Consider the following 22349-nt stretch of genomic DNA (forward strand, 5'->3'; position numbering starts at 1 on the left):
ACATACTCAGTGCTGTGTGCATTTTACAAAACGGAGACACTCTGGAATCTGTCACTTCTCTCTTCTAAAGCAGAATATGGAAAAGTTCTACATCAAACTTGCTTGCATATGTTAGCAGTATTATAGAAAACATCGAAACTGGACCTGGAGATATAAATCCTAAAGGTAGGAATGATGGCGCCAAACCTCGTACCTGGGTGGAAGGATTGTGTTTATGAAGGCCACTTTCCTTTCGATTTCTTCTTGACCCTGTCAGTTTGGAAAGACCGAAGCCGCTGCTGACCCGGGACAGTTTGGACTGTGTGGTAGGCACCAAGGCCTCTCCTCGACTTATGCATTTCTTTTCATGGGCTGTAAATTTAAAATTAGGCAACTATACAATTCATCATGTATTTATTAGTCTTTGACTATTTCATGTGGTTACAGATCACAATTATCTCCCCATTATCCATGATTCCCTTCCTGGATCTGCAGCGCTCAGTGGTCAATCACAGTCTGAAAATATGACTGCAGGGCAGCAAGAAATTCAGTTGTGAAAGTCAGACCACATTCATGTAATGTGAATGTGTCTACCACAGTACAAGTCTATTGCTGTTCTATCACGTAATGTGAATGTGTCTATCACAGTACAAGGCTATCGCTGTTCTATCACGTAATGTGAATGTGTCTACCACAGTACAAGGCTATCGCTGGTCAATTTCACTAGTTGTGAAATTTTCAATCTGTTATTGAGCCCATGTACATGCGACTGTAGGCGTGTAGGTACAGAAAACACAGCAGCGTAGCAGCAGTGATCCCTGCCCCTTTCCTGTGCCTGTGAGCAGATCTAGAGATGATTCACCAACAGACGAAGAACTGCTACAGACTAAAAGTCGCTCAGCTCAGAGTCTCTTACAGGTATCACAGACTTATTTATGTTTCAGGTCAGGTGCTTGAGAATTAGTGTGGTAGCTGAATTTATATTTGGTTGTAATGTCACTTTCTTCTACTAATATGAAAACTTATTTAAATTAGAATGTGTCTCTATGCTAATGATTCACAATCTATTATCTCAAAGTATTTGTTGTTGAGAATATTTTGGAACACAAAATATTTTGGATTTTAAGAAAGCTGCGAAGTCTAAACACTATACACTGTTTACCACTAAGGTCCATGGCAGTATCCCACATATATACATTAACATCATCACAGCAAAACAGATGAATGTTTGTACCTAATATGATAAAAACAGCTACTCTGAATAAGAAACCATGCTTTAAGGACCTCTAAAATCTTAGAGTTAAGGATCAAAGGCTGCGGACACAGACATGAAGCTGACATAGTGATGTCCGTCCGCAGTGTGGACAGTGACAGCCTCTGCTGTACAGTGTGCCTGCACCCGGGGCAGAAGCCGCAGGGTCTCTGGGCCTCCTTACCCAAATGATTCTGCCAGCATTTCAAACCAGCCTCTTCAATGAGTGGCCGTGCGGTGGCTATGTCCACGTGGCCCCTGTCGTTCACAGGCAGGCTGACTCGGAAGAGCTCCTCCAGGACTTGCTTCTTACTGTGGATCAGCTCCGTCCAAACTCTGTTGACAGCTTTGATGAGAAGCTGACGCCCTTGAGAAGGGAAAGAAAGAAAGAAAAGGTTCCAGAGAGAACACAAAGGCAGCGCTTCTCCCCAAGCTTTCCATCTTGGAATTTGAACTATTATATTCAATTGTAAAATGAAATTTTACAATTAGATTATTTTCAGTTCAACAAAGAGAATTACTTAACTTAGACAAGTCAAAGTTAAGTATTGTATATGTGGAAAACATTTAAAATAATCTTTAGCCAGGCGGTGGTGGCCCACGCCTTTAATCCCAGCACTCAGGAGGCAGAGGCAGGCGGATCTCTGTGAGTTCCAGGCCAGCCTGGTCTACAGAGTGAGTTCCAGGACTGTTACACAGAGAAACCCTGGCTCAACCATGCCCCTCCCAAATCTTTACATCCATGTGAAAATGATATATGGTTCATTTATGAAATTGAAAATTGTAAGTATTTATCGACCAACTTCCAGAGAAGAATCGGTATCTCAGACTGTCCTTTACCCCCAACTGAATCCACGGCCCATCTGTGCTACTCAAGCACTCTGCCAGGCCTGTAGCCTCAGGCTCTTAAAAGCAATTTTTACTTTATTTTCTTTCTATAAATTAAACTTAGAGCACAAAACCAGAGGGGCCATCATGGCACCTTCAAACATACACGTAATCTTTATTCAAGCCTCCCATTTCCCCCCTCTTGCTGGCACTCTTCCTCCCCCTTGGGACCCCCCCCCCCCCGTCTGTTTTCACGTCACATGCACCCCACCTCACTCTTCCCACCTTATTCTCTTACGATCTCCCCCTGTTCTCTCACGGTGACCCCTTTAAATCTCACGACCTCGGCTTCTCCATTTGTCTGCCTCTCACACATATACACACACATGTAAATCTAGATTCCACATGAGAATAAACAGGTAGCATTTCTTTCTGAGTTCGGCTTATTTCACTTAACAACGATTTTCCAGTATCATCTTTTGGCAAGATTTTATTTTTCTTTATGGTCAACAAAATTCTATCATGCATATGGACACATTTTATTTCCTAGGCTGGTTCTGTTTCCTGGCTATTTTGTGTAGCAGAATAGCACAGACATAAAAATGGATGTGCAAATATCTCTAAGTTAGCTGACTTAGCTCTCTGGGTATACACCCAGGAGAGGTAGAGGTAAGGTAGCTCTGTTTTTTTTTTTTTCCTTTGAGACAGGGCTTCACTATGCAGCCTTGGCTATTGGCCTTGAACTTTCAGATACCTGCCCGCTTCTGCCTTCTGAGTGCTGGTATGAAAGGTGTGCACTACCATAACTGGCTTCCTTTTTTAGGTTTTTTGAGGAATCTCCACACTCACTCTCATGGTGGCTGCATCAGTTTACACTCCCACCAATAGCAGCTCGCCCATCCATCCTTAGTAAGCCTCAGAATCCCTCTGTGTGCTCGTGATAGATGGCCAGCGTCAGCCCTTGGAGATGACGGGGGTCAAGAATCTCCAGTCTTAGGAGTTCCGACAGACTGAAGATGCTGGTCTATAGAGCACACTGAGGAACAAAGTCTCTAGACTTCCAGTTCCGGGGGGTGAACCTCAGTTTGGGGGATCAAGACGTTTTGGTAGAAGACAGAAGTACCAATTGCTTAGATAAATGAATAGGGAAGAATTGAGTTCTAGCCTTCCCCAGGATAAGACCACACATAATACCACCCCATGGAATTGCTGGGAGATATACACTATGGAGTGATATCAGCTTGGACCTAGAACACATGAAGTAAGAAATCAATCTACATGAAGGCTTCAATACATGATGCTTATAGGACTGGGAAAACTGAGATTCTAAAAGAGAATAAGATGTGGGAACCTGAGGCAGGAGGATCACTGCCATCTCAGGGCTAGGTTGAGGCACATAGAGTTTTCAAGGTCAGCCTAGGTATGCAATGAAACCTTGTCTCAAAAATAAACAAATAAGCAAAAAGATCAAACGGTACCAATGACAACCTGTCTCAGAAGACATCTGCCTCTAATGGGGACATGCCAACCTAAGCAACAGGCACTTTTCTTTCTAGGAAATGCCAAGTTAGTATCTGCAGCACAAATGCCACCAACTTTCATAAGAAGGTTGATGGTCAGCATTTCGGGCTTACTGTTTTACTTATCTTGGCATTGAAGATGGTCTGTGGCAGGTTGGTGAGGGGACAGGTTGGATATGTTAGGAGGTGTTGAAACTAACATTATGTCTAAAAGCTGGAGATGAACAACAACACATCCACAGCCAGTGAGGGACGGTTACCTTCACTGATATCCTGGCTGTAGCCACCGTCTGGTTCAATGTCTGAGGGAATCATGATGTGCCACGTGGTCATGCGTGCTTCTGCTTCCAGACCAAATCCTTCCACGTTGCTGAAACATTCAAACCAGGTTCAAGTAGCTGAAGAAGCAATTAGACTCAAAGCTGTCACGACTACGAATTACTACCCTGCAGACACATGTAAGCACTGGCCCAGCACTTCACTCTACTACTGGCAGACGGACATCCAGCAGATACAAAAAGAGGGCTCCTCGTTTAACACAAAGGTGCCATTTTTAAGGGGTGAGCTCACAGATGCACTTGGCTATACATAGTTCAAGCGTTTTTTAGGGGATCAAGACTATCATGTAACATTTAAGGATTTTAGGTTAGTATTAACGGTTTTATCTTAAACTTACAAAGAGGTCACTTCTCTAAAAAGGCTGTTGCATGTCAGGGTCCTCTCCAGGCTGTAGCTCTCCCTGTTTCATTTGCAGCTGCTCTAAGAGCCAAGCTCTTGCCTCCTGGAGGTAACTACACACACGGTTCTTCCTACACAGCAGTAGATGGCCAGCACACAAGGACCCGGTGGTGATTTTGCAGCCGTTTGTCTCATACTGCTTTGGGAATTTTTTCTTTTAATCTTACCAGTCGTTTGTACACTATGGTTTCTGGTTTTGTGCTTCTATGGGTTTTATTTGTGTATGCACGTGCCTGTGTGTTTCTTGTGTTTTTCTCTGTTTTCTTTTAATTTTTTTTTTACTAGCTTGTTTGTTTTTGAGAGAGAGAGCGAAAGAGAGAGAGAGAGAGAGAGAGAGAGAGAGAGAGAGAGAGAGAGAGAGAGAAGGTGGGTAGTTGGGTTGGTGGGGAGAACCTGGGAGGAGTTGGGAAGGAAAATCATGACCAGAATCTATTGTATGAAAACACATTTTTTTCAATTAAAAAAAAAGCAAATTATCTTTTTACAATTATATGAATTACATATGGTTATTATTAGCAAATTTAAAGATGTAAAAGTAAATGAAAAGAAAAAAAAAATCCTCATTATCGCTGCTGAAATGCAACACTCGCCCTGAACCTTTTTCATTAAAGCAGTAAATAAAACTAATTAAAAGGAAAAGGAGCATAAAGGAGTTCTGATGGGATGCTATTAAAGACAACAGGGCAAACGGTATCAGAGAAACTTACCTTCCAACATGTAGATTAATCAGGCAGTGAGCAAGACAGCTAATGAACTCTTGGTCATGGTTGCCGGGTCCAAGGATCAAGTTCCGGTTTACAGTAAGGACCCTGAGTGAATCAAGGAGAGCTACTTGCTGAGGGACAGTTTTGTGTGCACGTGAGAACTGGTACAAGATGGTCCTATTGAGGCAGTGGTAAACAGCATCCAGCGACAATCCCTGAGATCTTCGCTTTGACTAAAGAAACGAAAGATGTTTTCAGTAAGAGGACAAAACTGTAAAGCCCATTGTCATGCTCAGTCCTGAGAGTGCTTAGCTGAAAAATACTCAGCTCTTGCTATATGGATTCGGAAACCGATGAGACACATCAATGCAATTTAAGAATGAAGAGTCTTGTACAAACAGCCCCAGTGAGAGGAGTGCATGCCTGTGCTGCCGAGTAGCCTCCCTGATGTCACACAGATGTCACCGTGGAGGAAGCTACCTTTGTTAGGATGCACGAGCTCTACAGGAACTGAAGAAATTCCGCGGATGTTAGTGAGAGCTGGTGTGCTGGCTTCAACCCTCACCTGAGAGCTGTCTCTTACGCTTAACTACAAAGGCACATCTTCAGGGGGAATGCTACACTCTACCATATACCAGCTGAACAGGGTACAGGGCAAGTGTTGCAGTCTGGCTTAGAGATGAGAATCGTGTCCCTTTTTTACATCTTTGAATTTGTTAATAATCATCACATGTCATTCATGCAATTGTAAAAAGAAATTTATGTTTTTTTTTTTTAACTGAAAATTTTTTCCATCATACTATAGATTCTGACCTTGGTTTCCCCTCCCAACTACTCCCAGATTCTCCCCACCCACTCAACTACACACCCTTTCTGTCTTTCTCTTTAGAAACAAACAAGCAAACAAACAAACAAACAAAACCCAAACTAGAATAAAAACAAAGCAAAACACTGTGGTGATATATTGTGTATCAAATAAAGCTTGCCTGAAAGATCAGAGAGACAAAGGAACAAGCCACAGCTACTTCTCACTTTGCCAACTCCACGAATCCCTGACTGACTATCTGAGTCCTCAGCCGAAAGGAGTTCAGCTGAAAAAGGGCTCTAGTTCCTGTCTCCTCACGCCTTATATACCTTTCTCTGTCCAGCCATCACTTCCTTCCTAGTGAGGAGATTAATGGCGTGTGTGCTTCCCAAATACTGGTAGCAGAGGCATGAGATCTCACGTGCTGGGATTAAAGGTGTGTGACTCCCAAGTACTGGGATTAAAGGTGTGTGCCACCACTGCCTGGCTCTGTTTCTCTCCTAGACTGAATCAATCTCATGTAGTCCAGGGTAGCTTTGAACTTAAGAGATCAAGATGGATCTCTGCTTCCTGAGTGCTGGGATTAAAAGTGTGTGCCACCACTGCCTGGCATCTATGTTTAATCTAGTGGCTTGTTCTGTCCTCTGATCCTCAGGCAAATTTTATTAGGTACATAATATATCACCACAAAACACAAGTAACACACACACACACACACACACCATGAACACACAAACAAAACCCATAAAAAACGCAAACTCGGCCGGGCGGTGGTGGTGCACGCCTTTAATCCCAGCACTCGGGAGGCAGAGCCAGGTGGATCTCTGTGAGTTCGAGGCCAGCCTGGGCTACCAAGTGAGTCCCAGGAAAGGCGCAAAGCTACACAGAGAAACCCTGTCTCGAAAAACCAAAAAAAAAAACAAAACAAAACAAAAAAAAAACGCAAACTCAGAAACCATAATATACATGGAAAAGTATTCCCACTTTTTTACATTGTAAAGTAAGTAAGATGTGTGCCAAGTGACCAATGCTCTTCAGTCAAGCATACATGGGGTAAATGATATTCTCAAAGAAATATAGACGTCAATAAACTGTGGAGGCCAGCTGATGAGGGAACATTTCCTCAGTGGACGCTCATGCCCATAGTCTTCATACACTGACACTATAAAAGCTTATTGAGTTGTATCAACTTAAGGTATGTGAAGTGCCTGGGCTGGGCAGGCTTGGCAGGAGAAGGATCAGTTTGAAACGCAGGCACCTTCGTAAGCAGAGCACTGGCAGCAGTTAAGGGAGGAGGAGGAGTCCAGACACGTACTTCTCAATTCCTTTTTTCAAAGCTTGGGTATGTCAAATGTTAATATTCATTATCCTATTAGTTACACTTACTTCCAATTTGACAGCATAGGAAAATGTTTATCAGAGAAAAACGTGCTCCACAGTTAATAGAAACGATGGATTACCTGTGCAATGAGTTGAATTATAAAATCTATAAGAAGCTTAGATTCTTTGTTGAACATGCCTTGCCAAAGCTTGTCCACCACTCGCTGTGTGAAATAAAACACGTTGTTCACCAGCACCTGGTAGCTTCCTCCACTGGTAATGGGCAGAGATGCATCTTCCCCTAAATCCCAATAGAAAAAAATATCTAAGAAAATTGGCATCTACCAGCACAAGACCTCAAAGACACCAGGGTAAGGCAAGACAAGTGTACCCACAGTCCTTACGAAACACGACCACATGCTCTCAGGGAGTGTTCTCAGAAAATGATGTGCACGGCCAGAAGTCAGGACAAACACTGCAAAGAATATTTTCACCAGGCTACACGCTTTGAGGGCTGAAAGTCCCTGTGAAGACTCTTAAACCTAAATACAATCTGTGAGAAGCAAATGGTTCTTCAGCTAGAACCGTCAGCAACAGAACATCTTCACCCCATAAAAAAGTTCAGTTAAAGGCGGATTATGTGTGAAGAATGAGGGGGGAAAAGCCTTCCAAACAAAACCCTATTTGTGGCGCACTTCCCCCAGCCACGAAGTGACGTGGGCATGAGATTCTGTAAACAGGTGACACCGAGGAGGAGCTGCAGGCAGACGACAGACAGCCGTGGTCAGCAGTGCAGACTCCCGAACCAGGCGACCCCAGTGTCCCCAGGGGCTGAAATGAACTCAGTGCCTGGGACTATCCATCTTCCTCACCCACTGCACTGTGGAGACTCTGCACAGGTCACCGGTTACTCCCACCTCTTAGGAGGCTCTCATCCTGTGTCTCTACGTGGTACAGACCACCAGTTACTCCCACTTCTAAGGAGGCTCTCATCCTGTGTCTTTACGTAGTACAGATGATCTCAGTGGATAAGAACTGGCACAAAAATGCGACTTGATGCTTAGTTTTGAAAATTCAGTTACATATTAAGACAATATTTAAGATGTCCCGGCAAATTATTTTGTAAAAAATATTTACCAGAACAGAGAGGTTCTATGATTCATATGATCGCTCAGAATAGCATAGAAGGTAAATTGCTAAAACTTCTATATTTTTGCTTTCTGAGAAGGGTCTCACTAGGGAGCCTCGGCTGTCCTTGAACCTGCAATCCTGCTGGAGCTCTGGAGTCATGCCCGGATGACGGGCAGGCAACACTAATCCTGGCTTTGAACGCAAACATCTTCATGTTTGATATGTACGTGATGTCTCTATTGTAAATGCCTCTCTCAAGTGTTACATTCGTATTGCAACTCAATACAGATGCTTTGAAAGACAATTAGTCCAGTGCGCTTTGACTTTCCGACCTGAAGCACATCCTGAAGAATAGTGTGCACATACCTGAGATTCCACTCCCCAACAGACACATGTAATTAACATGTTTGTGGCACCTGAGTAAGAATGTTTACAGCAGTTTTATTTGGAGCTGCCTCTAGCTGGAAACTTCCATGTATCTACCAACAATAATATAAATAAGCAAATGTTCATTTGACATAACACTGTCTAGTGATGACAACAAGCTGCTGTAGGCAGAACATGAACATCTCATCTCAAACGTTAAAAAAAACGTGAGCAGTAAGAGGTCAGACTAGAAAGAAAGAAGAAAGGAGATGAGCTTGGAGTTTAGAGACAGGAAAGTGGTAATATATGCACTTTTAAAATCTAAAAATAAACACAGAATTACCCAATAACACATCAGCTGCAAGCAAATGGTCCATCACGCTATCCAAAATGTGCGTCTGGAATTCCTTCTGCTGAGTTCTTGTAGATCTTTCAGGGGAAGCCTACGTATTAAAACAATACACAGCAGAATCAGAAGAAAACCTAACTACACAAAGATGGGTCCCACCTGATGAAAGCAGCCAAGGCTGGTAAACTGAAGTGTCTCACCACTTCTCAGTACTTCATTTTATTAAAAACACAAAAACATTTCCAGTTCCAGAAGGATTTATGGTGACTCATCATTATAGGAATTTAGCCTTCTGACTCTTCCAGTGATGATGAAACTTACATTTGTTACTGGCCCTAGCTGCCTTGTTCAAATGGTCTTGTTAGGACTCAGAGCAGCCAAACTTGGAAGGAACTTGAGATTTTATGAATTCAGGCATCACAGTCTTTCCAAATAATTCACTAGAGTGTTCTTATGTGCTCTGGTATATACATTTTATGTCATTTAACTGGCAAATGCCACTTTGAAATAGAGACAAAGTGTGACTGTTGGTTTCTGTCAACTTGACACAAATCTTGAGTCATTTTGGAAGAGATACTCTCAATGGAGGAAATGCCCCGACCAGGCCGACCTGTGAGCAAGCCTGTAGCCTATAGGTCATTTTCTTGATTAATGATTGATGTGGGCAGGCCTAGCTTCTGTGGACTGCGCCATCACTGGACAGGTGGCCCTGGTTGTATAAGAAAGCAGGCAGAGCAAGGCTGGGTCTGTGTTTTCCCATCTGTCTGCAAACCACCAGTAGTATGCCTCTGCCTACAGACACAAATCAGGAACATTACGACAGCTGGAACTGTTCATCGTGTGTCAAAGGCCTGGCGTTCCAGGACCACAAAAGGATCCCTAGTGCCTGGCCACCTGGAAGTTAGGTACCTCGACTGCCTCCCTGAGAGCCAACAGGAAGAGCTATCAGAGTGGAGTTCAGCTAAGCTTCTGCCTCAGTGTCACACTCAACCCTTCCATATTAATGGGAGTCTGTCACACTCAACCCTTCCATATGAACAGGGAGTCTAGTCTGAGTGTCACACTCAACCCTTCCATATGAACAGGGAGTCTGAGTGTCACACTCAACCCTTTCATATTAATGGGAGTCTGTCACACTCAACCCTTCCATATGAACAGGGAGTCTGAGTGTCACACTCAACCACTCCATATGAACAGGGAGTCTGAGTGTCACACTCAACCACTCCATATGAACAGGGAACCTGGGCACCAAGTCACACCCAAACCATTCTATATGAATGGAAATCTCTTAGTTTTAGAGACTGCTATAGAAAATAAACCCACAAGGTCCTTTGGCAGATATAATCAAGAAAGCACATTCTCCTGTGACAAAACTAACACTCATACGACTCTAGAGAGTGTGGGTCACAGTGACCAGATTAAATATTAGTGGGTTCAAGGCCCTCCCTGCAGGCAGGGAAGCAGTAAATATATAGCTCTGCTTTTGAATCCCTCCAGAGATAGACTTCATAATCAGAAGATTAAAAATCACCTTTTTAAGGAAGGCATGGATAACAGTAATATTAACTAACCTGTTTTTATATATACATGTATATTATATAAGTGTGTAAAGTTCTTTAACGTAGCAAGTTACTTTCATTTACATGTATGTTTATGTAGGCCATGTATGGTGCCTGAGCTCGCTCTCCATCTCTGGCTTTTAAAAACAAGCGTCAACCTTTCTAGTTAAGATGCCTTTCTAGTTGTATTGCCCTGTTGGGCAGGGGTGTAATTAAGAGTTAAGTGAGTAAGAAGCACTCAGCACACCGAGGGCCTCGGGTACCTGTTACTGGAGATGAAGACAGGAAAACCTGCTTGTAGCTGTAAAGAGTTTAGCATTGCCGGGCGGTGGTGGCGCACGCCTTTAATCCCAGCACTCGGGAGGCAGAGGCAGGCGGATCTCTGTGAGTTCGAGGCCAGCCTGGTCTCCAAAGCGAGTTCCAGGAAAGGCGCAAAACTACACAGAGAAACCCTGTCTCGAAAAACCAAAAAAAAAAAAAGAGTTTAGCATCTACCCGGGGCTTCAATCTGACACTGCTGTGGTTCCCAGACTACCAGTTCTAACACTCAGCTCTCTAGCCCAAAAGGTACAACTGCACACACCCACGATGAGAACCATACTTGAGGTTGAGACAGGGAGATGAAGCACTTCCTGCTTACATAGCAAACAAACCAGAAGTCCTTAAGTTATTCACGACCAGTGTGCTTAGAAGCTTAAGAAATGCTCTCACTGGCCAGGCACACTCGCCCATTCCTTTTACTGTAAATCTTTGAGCCATTTATCCTTTTTTGCACATTTCTGTTGAATACCATCTTGTCATTTCTGTTTTCCACTTCTAGGTTTTTCACCCTAGATGCTAAAGTACTTAACATCTCTCTTCTTGAGCTGTTTGTTTGTTCAACACTGAACTCTATCACCAGGCTCCATTATGGAGCATCCCCATGGAGTCCTATCACTGATCACCACTGAGCTTCATCACCAGGTTTTATCAAGGAGCGCTCACCAAACTCTATCACTGATCTCCATCACAGAGCTCTATCACAGGGCTCCAGACCCAGCTCTATGAACTCAAGGTTTCCAGAGGGACAAGTTCTATCAGGCAAGATTTTAACCATGTGGTTTACTGCTGACACATTATTCTCTCTGCCAATTTTAAACACTTGTGGTCTTGGTTAAGATGCTTCTAAATTCCTTAAGTGACCTTTTAATTGGCCAAACGGAGATGTTTTCACAGGAGTGCGATAAACACCTTCCATGGTTTTGAAGTTGCAGAACAAGGGAATCCGTGGCTGATATGTAGAACTGAATTGTATTGCAAAATAAAATATATATATATATATATATAAAAGTTAACTGCAGTAGCCACTAGAGGGAGCAGAGAAATCGGCTTTGTTTGTCAAGCTGAGAGCAAGCACATGACATCTTCCCATCACTCCCTTTGAGGAGAGCAGTCCCCACACATCTTAACCTCACACCTTGCGCAGCAAGGACTCTTTGGCACCCTTTACAAGAACCAGGCAAGGGATGAGTCAGGGAGCTTCTCCTCTCCGATCTATTTTCTTTAGTGACGTCAGTAGATGACTATTTGGTTTTGGTCATTTGACGCTGTTGTTTAGAATCGAGACCACAGCCTTGCACAGTCTACACAGAGGAACACGCCCAACTCTAGATGAACATCTGAAAGTGGCTTTGAGGGATGATCCACATCTACAGCCAGCCGCGAAACCACTCCAGCTGCAGAGTCTCATTTTCTCCCGGGCCACCGACTCCTCTCACTCACCACGAGGAGGGCAACCAGAAGCTGCGGCCGTTGGGGAGGTCGCTGAGTGTGTGCTGAGTACCTTCTATGTGCGACAGCATGCTGCAAGATGCACTGGACAGCGGCAGGAATAGGTGGCAGTGTGACTGACTGAAGTTAGGAGGTGAGGAAATCCGCCAGTGTTTTGAATGTCTAGAGGGGCTCGCACACACACACTGCTGCCTGTGAGCTGAATCCAGCCTGTGTCTACTTCGCAGATAAAATTCTACGGGAGCATAGCCCTAATCATTGCATCCTGTCTTTTCTCTGGAGAGTTCTGTCCACAGTAAAATGGCACAGATGAAGAGCTGTGACACAAACTTAAAGGAAGTGTTAATTGCCGGGCAGTGGTGGCGCATGCCTTTAATCCCAGCACTCGGGAGGCAGAGGCAGGCGGATCTTTGTGAGTTCAAGGCCAGCCTGGTCTACAGAGCGAGATCCAGGAAAGGTGCAAAGCTAACAGGGAAACCCTGTCTTGAAAAACAAAACAAAAACAACAAAAAAAAAGGTGTTAATTGGCCCTTATTGGAAAAGTTTGCCATAGGAAAAAAAGTGATAAAGGACTAAAGGAGAAACATGCTTGAGAGAAGGAAAAAAAAATGGAACCAAGTGACAGAATCCAATATACATGCAGCATTAAAAACCATCTACGTTCTCATTTTTGCCTATATATTATCCAGAAGAATTAGAAGTCTAAAAGTATTCTGCATAGAACTTAACTGGTTATTAACGTTCTCATTATAAAAACAATGCAAGCAAATGGTATGTACATTTCTTTGTCTTTACCTCCAACAAAAGATCAATTAGTGGAGTTTGCTTGCTAGCAGGGGTGAGGCAGAGGTTGTCGATCATTAAGACTCGCATGAAGTCAAAAACGAACTTTTTAGCTGGGTGGTTGGTCAAATATGTCTTGGTGCCCACATTGCAGTACTCTGACTGGCTCCTGTTCATTCCTGTGTCTGCGGCGAAAGCTTTGAACTCTTCTGCTGGAGATCCGACCTCATCATCGAGATCTGTCACCTAACGGAGGAACAGGTGCACTCTCATTAGAGCGGATATTGACACCTCACTTTCATGTTTGCTAAGACAACAAGACACCACTGGGCAGCGGTGACATCCAAAGCAGAGCCACCTCCCCAAGCCTTTGCTTCCCATCCAGCTACTCAGTTCATGGCTGTGCTCTTCGGTCTTTGCTTCCAAGGCAGCAAGCAATCTGGCACTATGCCATGCTACCCGACACTTCTGACAGACCATTAGTAATAGATCTGCTTTATGGGGATTATAAACACTTCAGATAAATGAAGCGATACCATGAGGACGGCTGCACCTGCATACCAGAAGCTAGCTACTGAAAAGCCAAATGTCACAGGTCAGAGAAGAATCTATATAACGGTGACCCCTAAGGGTTGAACTATTTTTTTTTTTTATTTTACAGGTGAACAAAATCCAAATAAGCAAAATAGCAACAAGTTTCAGTCAAGCCAGAAAGAAAGAGATATAGACAAATTCTAGATGTTGACAAAGAGATAGTAAGGCAGTGTTTTAAGTTATATATATGCATGCACATATCCATACACACACACATACTCACACATGTACACACATACATGCACACATCCATACACACACATACACACACACACACACAACACACACACACACACACACACACACACACACACACACACACACACACACACAGTTTTAAAACCAAACCAAGGATTCTAAAACTATAAGCCAGCCAGAGTGTTAAAGTTATGGATCATCCGTCTGTCTCTCCTTACAAGTCTGGAATGAGCACTTTACATTTCTATAATATAAAATTGGTATGAAGAAGGAAGTTTACTTCAGACCCTGCAATACATGATAGGAACAAGAATTATGAACTCTCTCTTTGGGCCTGTTTGAAAGGACAGAAATATTAGTACTATGTCTGATTATAGACTGATATTTTCCTGTTAAGTCAGTGCAGAATAAAAGGTTGAGCAATGTTAGAAAAGTTGAGCAGAAGAATCACATTCATTTTATCAGTTATGAAGAAAATCAACTCTCTAAATCACTTTAGGAATTAAATCCAGCAAATACCTACTGTCTAAAATAAAAAAGAAAACAGTTCGGTTTGGCTAGAGTCCTGTTACCTCTGCAGAGCAGTTTGTAGGCACACAGCTAGCCACCATCTCATGGAAAGGCATGCAACAGTAGCTGCCTGGCCAGGGGCATCGCAAGGGACTTACAAGAGCTGGAGACGGGAAGCAGGAACACAGCCCACGGCTCTCTCAGGGAAAGCCCAAGGACTGTGTGGGGAGCTGTGACAGCAGGGACAGAGACCTGGTACAGCACGGGGCAGACAGGGGAGCCCGGCAGGAGCTCTCCTCCAGCCGAGCGTTCCTCCTCCTTCCTTACCATCTCTGAGTAAGGGCGGATGTTGAAGGGGAAGACGGTGGCCGCCAAGGCACACAGGAAGTCAGGGCTCATCCACATGGAGGCGAGGTCTGGGACGTTGTGATACAAGTATCTGAAAAACTGCATCAGCGTCACCGGGTACTCTCGGAGCCACGACCCCTCCTCTTCTGACTGCCACGGCTGACAGGGCAGAGAAGGACAACAGCGTTAGGGACCGGCCCTTCTCCAGGAGCTCATGCTGGGCTTCGTGCAAACACCTGCAAGCCGGCTCTTGGGAAGTGGAGGGAGAAAGAGCAGGAGCTAAGGTCATCCTCAGCTACGTAGAAAATTTAAGGCTAGCCTGGGCTACATGAGACCTTGTCTCATATTAAAGAGGGGGATTTACTATTTATTATTTACTATTTATTATTTTTCTTACCCTGCACTTATCAATGATCCAAAGCCTTATAAATCATGCATGAACAAAGATGTATGTGCAAACATGTAAACCAATCTAATAGCCAGAAGGACAACCACACCCTTAGAAACTGTCCCCCAGCCCTCTCCACAGCTCAACTAAGAACAGCTGTTGATATCAACATGAACACGGTCTGCATCACAGTAGCTCTTTGCCTTCACTGGTCCTGAGCATCCTGTCGGGAAATCGGGAGTAAAAGCTGAAGATGCAGAAGTCATTTTTCTCCCTGTGAACCTGACACAAAGGCACAGTACCATACCTGGAAGCACCAGACGGTAAACACATGGGGATCAGTAAAGAACATATGCATATATAAGTGTTTGAGAACTACGTATTTCCTGAGACCTGTTCTGAGAGGCTTCTTCCTTAACATGGAGTTTTATATTTGTTTATGGACCAGCAGCAAAGTAAACCCCCAATGCTTTGTTCTTAGATGAGAACCATCAGATACATATGATCTAAGGGATCTATCTAGGTTAGCATTTTCTCTTAACGCACAGCTCTAAGCTGTGTAATGAGCTATGCCACCATTCTCAGTGTGCCAGTAAGACAGATAGGAGTGGAGTTTGTCATTATTCTTCCAATTACTATTCTTCCCTAAGTTCAAAATAATTAGAGCAGAAAAGTGTAAAGGAAAATAAAATTTGTTCTGTTAATGTTTGAACATTGCTGTGGGATGTTCTGTATGGCACATGTGTTGCTCTGATTGGTTGGTAAATAAATCACTGATTGGCCCATGACCAGGCAGGAAGTGTAGGCGGGACAAGGAGGAGAATAAAGCTGGGAAGTGGAAGGCTGAGTCAGAGAGACACTGCCAGCCGCCACGATGACAAACAGCATGTGAAGATGCTGGTAAGCCACGAGCCATGTGGCAAGGTATAGATTTATAGAAATGGATTAATTTAAGCTGTAAGAACAGTTAGCAAGAAGCCTGCCATGGCCATACAGTTTGTAACCAATATAAGTCTCTGTGTTTACTTGGTCGGGTCTGAGTGGCTGTGGGACTAGCAGGTGAGAGAGATTTGTCCTGACTGTGGGCCAGGCAGGAAAACTCAAGCTGCAGAACATCTAAATGAGAATAACTTCAGAATCTCAATGAGTAGCCAGCCATATCATATATCATATATACAACATACTATTACTATATATCTTATGTTGGTGATATTAGTTGATACTTATGATACTCTTAAGTATTTTGTGTATATGTTACTTCATGAAACCCTCACAACAACCCTATGAGGTAAATATTATCACCAGATGTTTAAACTTAAGAAACAGCGGCAGACAGAAGCTAGCACATCTGGAATACCAGGAGTGGGACCCTCATTTCCAGAGTCTGTGGTTCCTGGTCTCTGGAAGTGCTGGGGATCAAACCCCACCTCACACAGCAGGCTGATCACACTCCCAGCCTCTAACCTGTGGTCTTAACTACACTGTCTGTCCATACCTTAGAGGTAAGAAAATAGGGTGGGGTCTAGAGCCACAGGGAAACAGACAGATATGGTAAATTAGAACAAGCTTTCTCTGTAAGGCAGCCAACATCACACAGGGCTGTGGGATGCCAGCCCTCTGTAACTCACTGAATTCAGCATGCTGCGCAGCATCCCCAGCAGTAAGAAAGCAGATTCTGTGCACACATTGTGGATGGAAGAGACCACTGTTCCGCTGGAGGCAGGGACTCCAAAGATAAATGTCCAGATGGAATCCAAGTCAAACTGTAGACCAAATGGGCAACAATCAGTCACTAGTCATTTTTTCCCCTAGAGATTCTTAGACATTCTAATATTCTAAAATTTCATTGAAACTTTTATTTTAACTGAGTAATGACCAATAGGTCACTAGTAACCTCCATTCTATACATCGAAACTTGGTAAATATTGTATGTACCATTATCCATCTCAGTCAGAACCTACACTTTCAATATTAGTCTATTCCTTTTTTTCCTGACAAAATATGGCCCCAAGCCCCACATGGTAATTAGCAACAAGATGAAATTATAAATGTGATAAGTCTTAAGCAAGATGTTTGTAGGAGCACAATGACCTCACTCCCCAGACTCAGCAATGACTCAAAGTTATGTTACTTATGAGTAAGATTTGACAAAATAAGTAGATGATGAGATTGACTGAGATCAGTTTTACATAACACTTATGACTATGGTGCCATGTGATTCAAAAGGACCTGGGAAACCAAATTCCACATAATATAAATCTAAGAGTACTGCTTAGGAGATTTCATGGAAAAGGTTTCGTCAAATATTAAAACTGTTTTGAATATCATTTGGCGTTGGATGGAAGCAAAGTTGAATTTAAAAGTTAAAGTAAGTCTTTATGAAGCCACAGATATAAGCTATATATAGACAATTTTAATAGTCTTCAATGACAACTCAAATAAATCATTGCTGGTTTCCTGAAAATGTAGATGCTATATACCACTACAGAATTAAGAATATTTTTCAAATCAATACTTGTACCTACTCGTGTGTGTGTGTGTGTGTGTGTGTGTGTGTGTGTGTGTGTGTGTGCACAAAATAAGCAGATGTGTGTAGAGACCCAAGGTTGATGTCTGGTATCTCTCCTTGATCACTTTCTATCTTTCACTTTTATGTTTTGAGACAAAGTCTCCTCATTGAACCTGAGGTTTACCAATTTGGCTAGAGAGGGTCAATGAGCTCTGGGGGTTGCCCATTCCCCCACTCAGGGCTGGGGTCCTGAGGATGTACAGCCATTGTGGCTTCTTACTGGGGTCCTGGGAATCTGAACCCAGGTCCTCAAGCTTACACATCAAGTGCCACACAGACTCAGGCTATCTCCCCAGGTCCCCCTTCACCTGTAATTATCTGGAATGAAATCGTATTTCTAGGTAAAGTTGGACTACTCAAAACAGTTCTTGAGATCATCATTAATGTCACCCAAAGTCCTCATGCATAGATAATCGTTCAGAGCAACCAGAAAGAGAAGAAGGTATTAACAGTGACAAAGGATGTTGTTTTAGGAAAATCACCTAGCCAATTTTCAGGGTTTTGGAATTCCCAAATTAAACTTTAAATGTCGGAAGTAAAAGAATCGATAGGTTTCACAGTGACACCTTACTAGGTAGTTCCTACCTGGCAACCCTGCTTACACCGGCTGCTGGTGACAGGCACACTGACCTGCAGGTTCTCAGGCAGCTCACTCACAGGCTGCTGCAGAAACAGGGCCATGAGGAGGAAATAGAGGGCAGGGACATTCGTGTGCTTAGGAAGGAAAGACTGAAGGACCAGGAAACCAGGAAAGTGGCAGGCCTCCCGGTTAATCTCCCTGACCGTGGATCTCCCTCCGGCGCTCCTGCCCACATTGAATCCTAAAAGGAGTGAGGAAGAGAGTTAGGAAATGTCACGGTGCCACATTTAACAAAGAAAGCAGCGATGCTGAGGGGGTGACACACTTGTCCTGTGCTCACACAAGGAAAGCCCGCCAGCGGCCAGCGGCTGACCCCATCTTTAGTCAGTCCCGTTTCCCTGCAGCGCATCTTCCCAGGGGGATACAGGTTCTGAGAGAGGGCTGGGACAACCAGAGACAAGTCTACAAGTGCTTCTCACAGTGAAACAAGCGCTGCTCATTACAAGAGTGACTTTAAAGGGCGGGAGGGGGGAGAACAAGGAAATCCATGGCTGATATGTAGAACTGAATTGTATTGTAAAATGAAATAAAATAAAATAGAAAATAAAAAAAGAAGCTTCTTGCTGTGGGATGGTCTGTATGTCAAATGTGTTGCTGATTGGTCAATGAATAAATCACTGATTGGTCAGTGGCCAGGCAGGAAGTAAGGCGGGACTAACAGAGAGGAGAATGGAGAGAACAGGAAGCTGGGTGGGGGAGACACTGCCAGCCGCCATCAGGACAAGGAAAATGTAAAGTACCGGTAAGCCACGAGCCACGTGGCAAGGTATAGATGTATAGAAATGGATTAATTTAAGCTGTAAGAACAGTTAGCAAGAAGCCTGCCATGGCCATACAGTTTGTAACCAATATAAGTCTCTGTGTTTACTTGGTCGGGTCTGAGTGGCTGTGGGACTGGCAGGTGAGAGAGATTTGTCCTGACTGTGGGCCAGGCAGGAAAACTCTAGCTACAGCTTCTGTAAAAAAAAAAAAAAAAAAAAAAAAAGAAAGAAAGAAAGAAAGAAATTGTGGACATAAAGTATTTAAAAAAAAAAAAAAAGAGTGACTTCAAAAGAGCTCTGATGTCCCTTCTCATGCTTCCAAAAGAATTAAGTGAAATTGAGTAGAGAGCCAGATACACTTGGTAAAAAGTAATTAATACATTTCATTAATACATGTCCTAAAAAAACAAAACAAAACAAAAAAACCCATACACTTCTTAACCTTAAGTTATATGCAGATTCAGACTTAAGGCTAAATGAAGAAAAAAATGCCTTCCTTACACAACACAGTCTGTACTGTGTCAAGACAGCAGATCCATGCCCACTGTGGCTGTGTTCTCCACAAGCTGAGTGGGCCGTCCACCAGCCTCCAAAACTTTGCCAGGAGACAGCTAGGAGAGAGCTGCTGATGTGTCTAAGACCATGCGTGTATCTGGGAATTTTGTCTCTGCAGGAGGCCTTGATTACACTTGGGGTTCAGGACACAACTCAAAGGCAGTCCCTTTACCTCCCCATTCCTAATGGAGAGCTCAGTGCAGAGTGAATGCCAGCCAAGAGTTCAAGAGTCATCTTCTGTGAACAAAGCCCGTAGATGAGTGACTGACTTTCACTCCGAAGCTATTAAAATTTCAAATGGAGATTCACATTTTTCCAGTTTTGTTCAAAGATGAAGAATAATTATTATTTAACACAATAAGAACAATTTACGTCTAACGTCTAGGTGGCTTTTAAGCATATGTATCTTAACCAGTTGCTCAGTGTGACTGAATTAATTGTCTGAAATATTCTCTCATGAAGAAAAACTTATATAGCAATTTACCACTCTCTTGCATACATCATTTCATTTCTGAATCACAATGATCATGTGACTTAGACCCTGCCATACATATCTGAGTCAATGGGGCGTCTCAACTGTGTGACTGATGTCAGCCCCGTGTTTTCGCCTTTTAGTCTGTGAGATATGGACGATACATTTACGTATCATCCAGTCACTGCAAACCACACAAGCAACTTGGCGAGTGTAGTGACCGATACAGTAAGTGTGGCATGCACACTGTCGCTCTTAGTAGTCACTTCTACTGTAACTTGCTAACTATTGAGTTCAAGGTCAAAGAAGGTTGTGTATAACAATAAAACACAACCAGTTCTCTGAGCTTTCGCATATTAAAATCCTATCTCTGGCTTTAGTTTGAATTTGGAAGAGTGTAAGTTTTTCTTTTTTTTGTTACTAAAATTCACAACTCCTAATGGCTGTGATATAAACCGGAGTGCACACGCTTACACGACATTTAAAGACAGAGGACTGAAGTCTCGTACCTAGCACAGTTCCTATCTTATTAGTCAGCACAGAATCTGTCTGCTCCAGCCATCCTCCACCACTGAGGCCTTCTTTGAACTTGATGAGGATGGACTGGTTACTCAGCAGGACAACAAGAATCCTCATGGCGGCTGTTACTGTGGTGGGATGCAAGTGTTCTTCCATGAATATCATGATCCAGTCAAAACCCAGTGTCCTGACCAGCTCTTCACAAGCCCTGTTCAAAGACAGATGGAGCCAAAGGAAGGAAATCAGCTTCAGGAACTCAGATTTCAAATTAGAAAACTGATTGAGCCTCATTTTTGAGATGCTATCACTTTCAGGGTTAAAGTCGATCCTCTGAAGTCTAAGGAAGTCTCTTCCTGGTTGACAGGAAGTGACAAGTATAACAGCATACAGGACTATCAGTTCTTTTTCTTTCTTTCTTTTTTGATTTTTTTGAGAAAGCTTATCACTATATAGTCCCGGCTGTCTCTTTAGACCAGGCTGGCCTCAAACACAGAGATCCGCCTGCCTCTGCCTTCCAAGTGCTGGGATCAAAGGTGTGCACCACCACACCTGGCTAGGACTATCAATTCTAAAAAGGTTTCACTTACTGCAAGTTAATGCTTGTCTTTTCTTTCGATGTATGAATGAGTTTTAGCAAGATGTCTAGAAGTCTGTTCCTCAAAAGTATAAGGTTAGCAGACACAAGACCTCCAAACTCCTCTTCTGCTCCTAAAAGAGAGATAAACACATCAACTACCCCAGGGATAGAGGATAAAATACCCAATCGAGTTCCTTGAAATCAAGAAAACAAAACCTTTTAGGAAACATTTTCTTTACAAGTGATTTCCACTATCGCAGACACAAGAAAATGAGCTAGATAAGTTCTCTTCAGAACCATGACAACTGTTTATTTTACCTCCAACATTATCAAAAGTAGTGACTTCAGACTTTACTCCTCTTTATAGTTTAACTAATATTCCCCTCTCTTCCTCAATAGGAGGAAGCCATCACTTGAAACTATAGGAATCGGAACAATTATTCCCACAGAACCTCAGTTTGCCAGGCAGGCCCTTCACTTCCTCTTTCTTTAAAGATGGAGGTAAGTGCAGCAGTGTGACCTGAAGTTCCCAGAACAGGTGACGCCCAGGTTAAAGCTTCAATATACTTGATGAACTTCCTAATTATGAAGACTTGGAATGTTGCAGATCCAGACCCCAGCGGCCTCAGGTCACCCTAAGCTTGCTCTCCACTTCTGTGTCTGACCTAACCTCTCTGTGCCATCCAGTAAAGCCTTCTGAAATGAATTAACTCAGCAGACTGCTAGCTCTCACCAGCTACAGTTAAGAGAACATCAAGATGACATTGGATCCGATCGAAGATGATTTCCTGCTCTGTTGGATCCTGCTACCCAATGTTTCCACCAGCACATTGGAGAAACTCGGCTTACTTTTGTTCTGTAACTATAAAACTCCAGGAAGTCATTCTATGTCAAAACATGCTATGTGGGCCAACCTGAACCTAGGCCATGGTCACTCATTATTGGCTCAAAAATAAACTCTGAGTCTCTTTGAGATGAGAGCCATGTTTAGTGTTAAGACTAGATTTTAAAGTCTGAAAATGGGAATCATTAGTTTATTCAACAGTAACAATACACGAAGCAAAGTTAGAATTGGATAGTTCAGAACAGAGGCAAAGTCTACCCAAAAATCACA

At 43.2% G+C, this 22349-nt stretch overlaps 1 protein-coding gene across 9 annotated transcripts in view; it reads right to left on the bottom strand.

The window, feature by feature from the left end:
- The window catches only part of Wdfy3 (WD repeat and FYVE domain containing 3), a 250490-nt gene that overhangs the window by 58502 nt on the left and 169639 nt on the right, over positions 1-22349 (bottom strand). For 8 of the 9 annotated variants that reach the window (XM_052735532.1, XM_052735528.1, XM_052735531.1 and 5 more), the window contains 12 exons: positions 21246-21366; positions 20649-20866; positions 18297-18532; positions 16771-16905; positions 14734-14913; positions 13117-13350; positions 8987-9086; positions 7287-7447; positions 5025-5254; positions 3840-3949; positions 1416-1598; positions 194-351 (listed from right to left, as the gene is read on the bottom strand). In XM_052735532.1, coding sequence (XP_052591492.1) covers positions 194-351; positions 1416-1598; positions 3840-3949; positions 5025-5254; positions 7287-7447; positions 8987-9086; positions 13117-13350; positions 14734-14913; positions 16771-16905; positions 18297-18532; positions 20649-20866; positions 21246-21366 — 2066 coding nt within the window. The remainder of the gene's footprint in view (positions 1-193; positions 352-1415; positions 1599-3839; positions 3950-5024; positions 5255-7286; positions 7448-8986; positions 9087-13116; positions 13351-14733; positions 14914-16770; positions 16906-18296; positions 18533-20648; positions 20867-21245; positions 21367-22349) is intronic. The other variant, XM_052735524.1, reaches the window with a different exon arrangement.

The sequence above is a fragment of the Peromyscus californicus genome, unplaced genomic scaffold, assembly GCF_007827085.1.
Source record: "Peromyscus californicus insignis strain IS unplaced genomic scaffold, ASM782708v3 Scaffold_13__1_contigs__length_99412109, whole genome shotgun sequence".
NCBI lineage: Eukaryota > Metazoa > Chordata > Mammalia > Rodentia > Cricetidae > Peromyscus > Peromyscus californicus.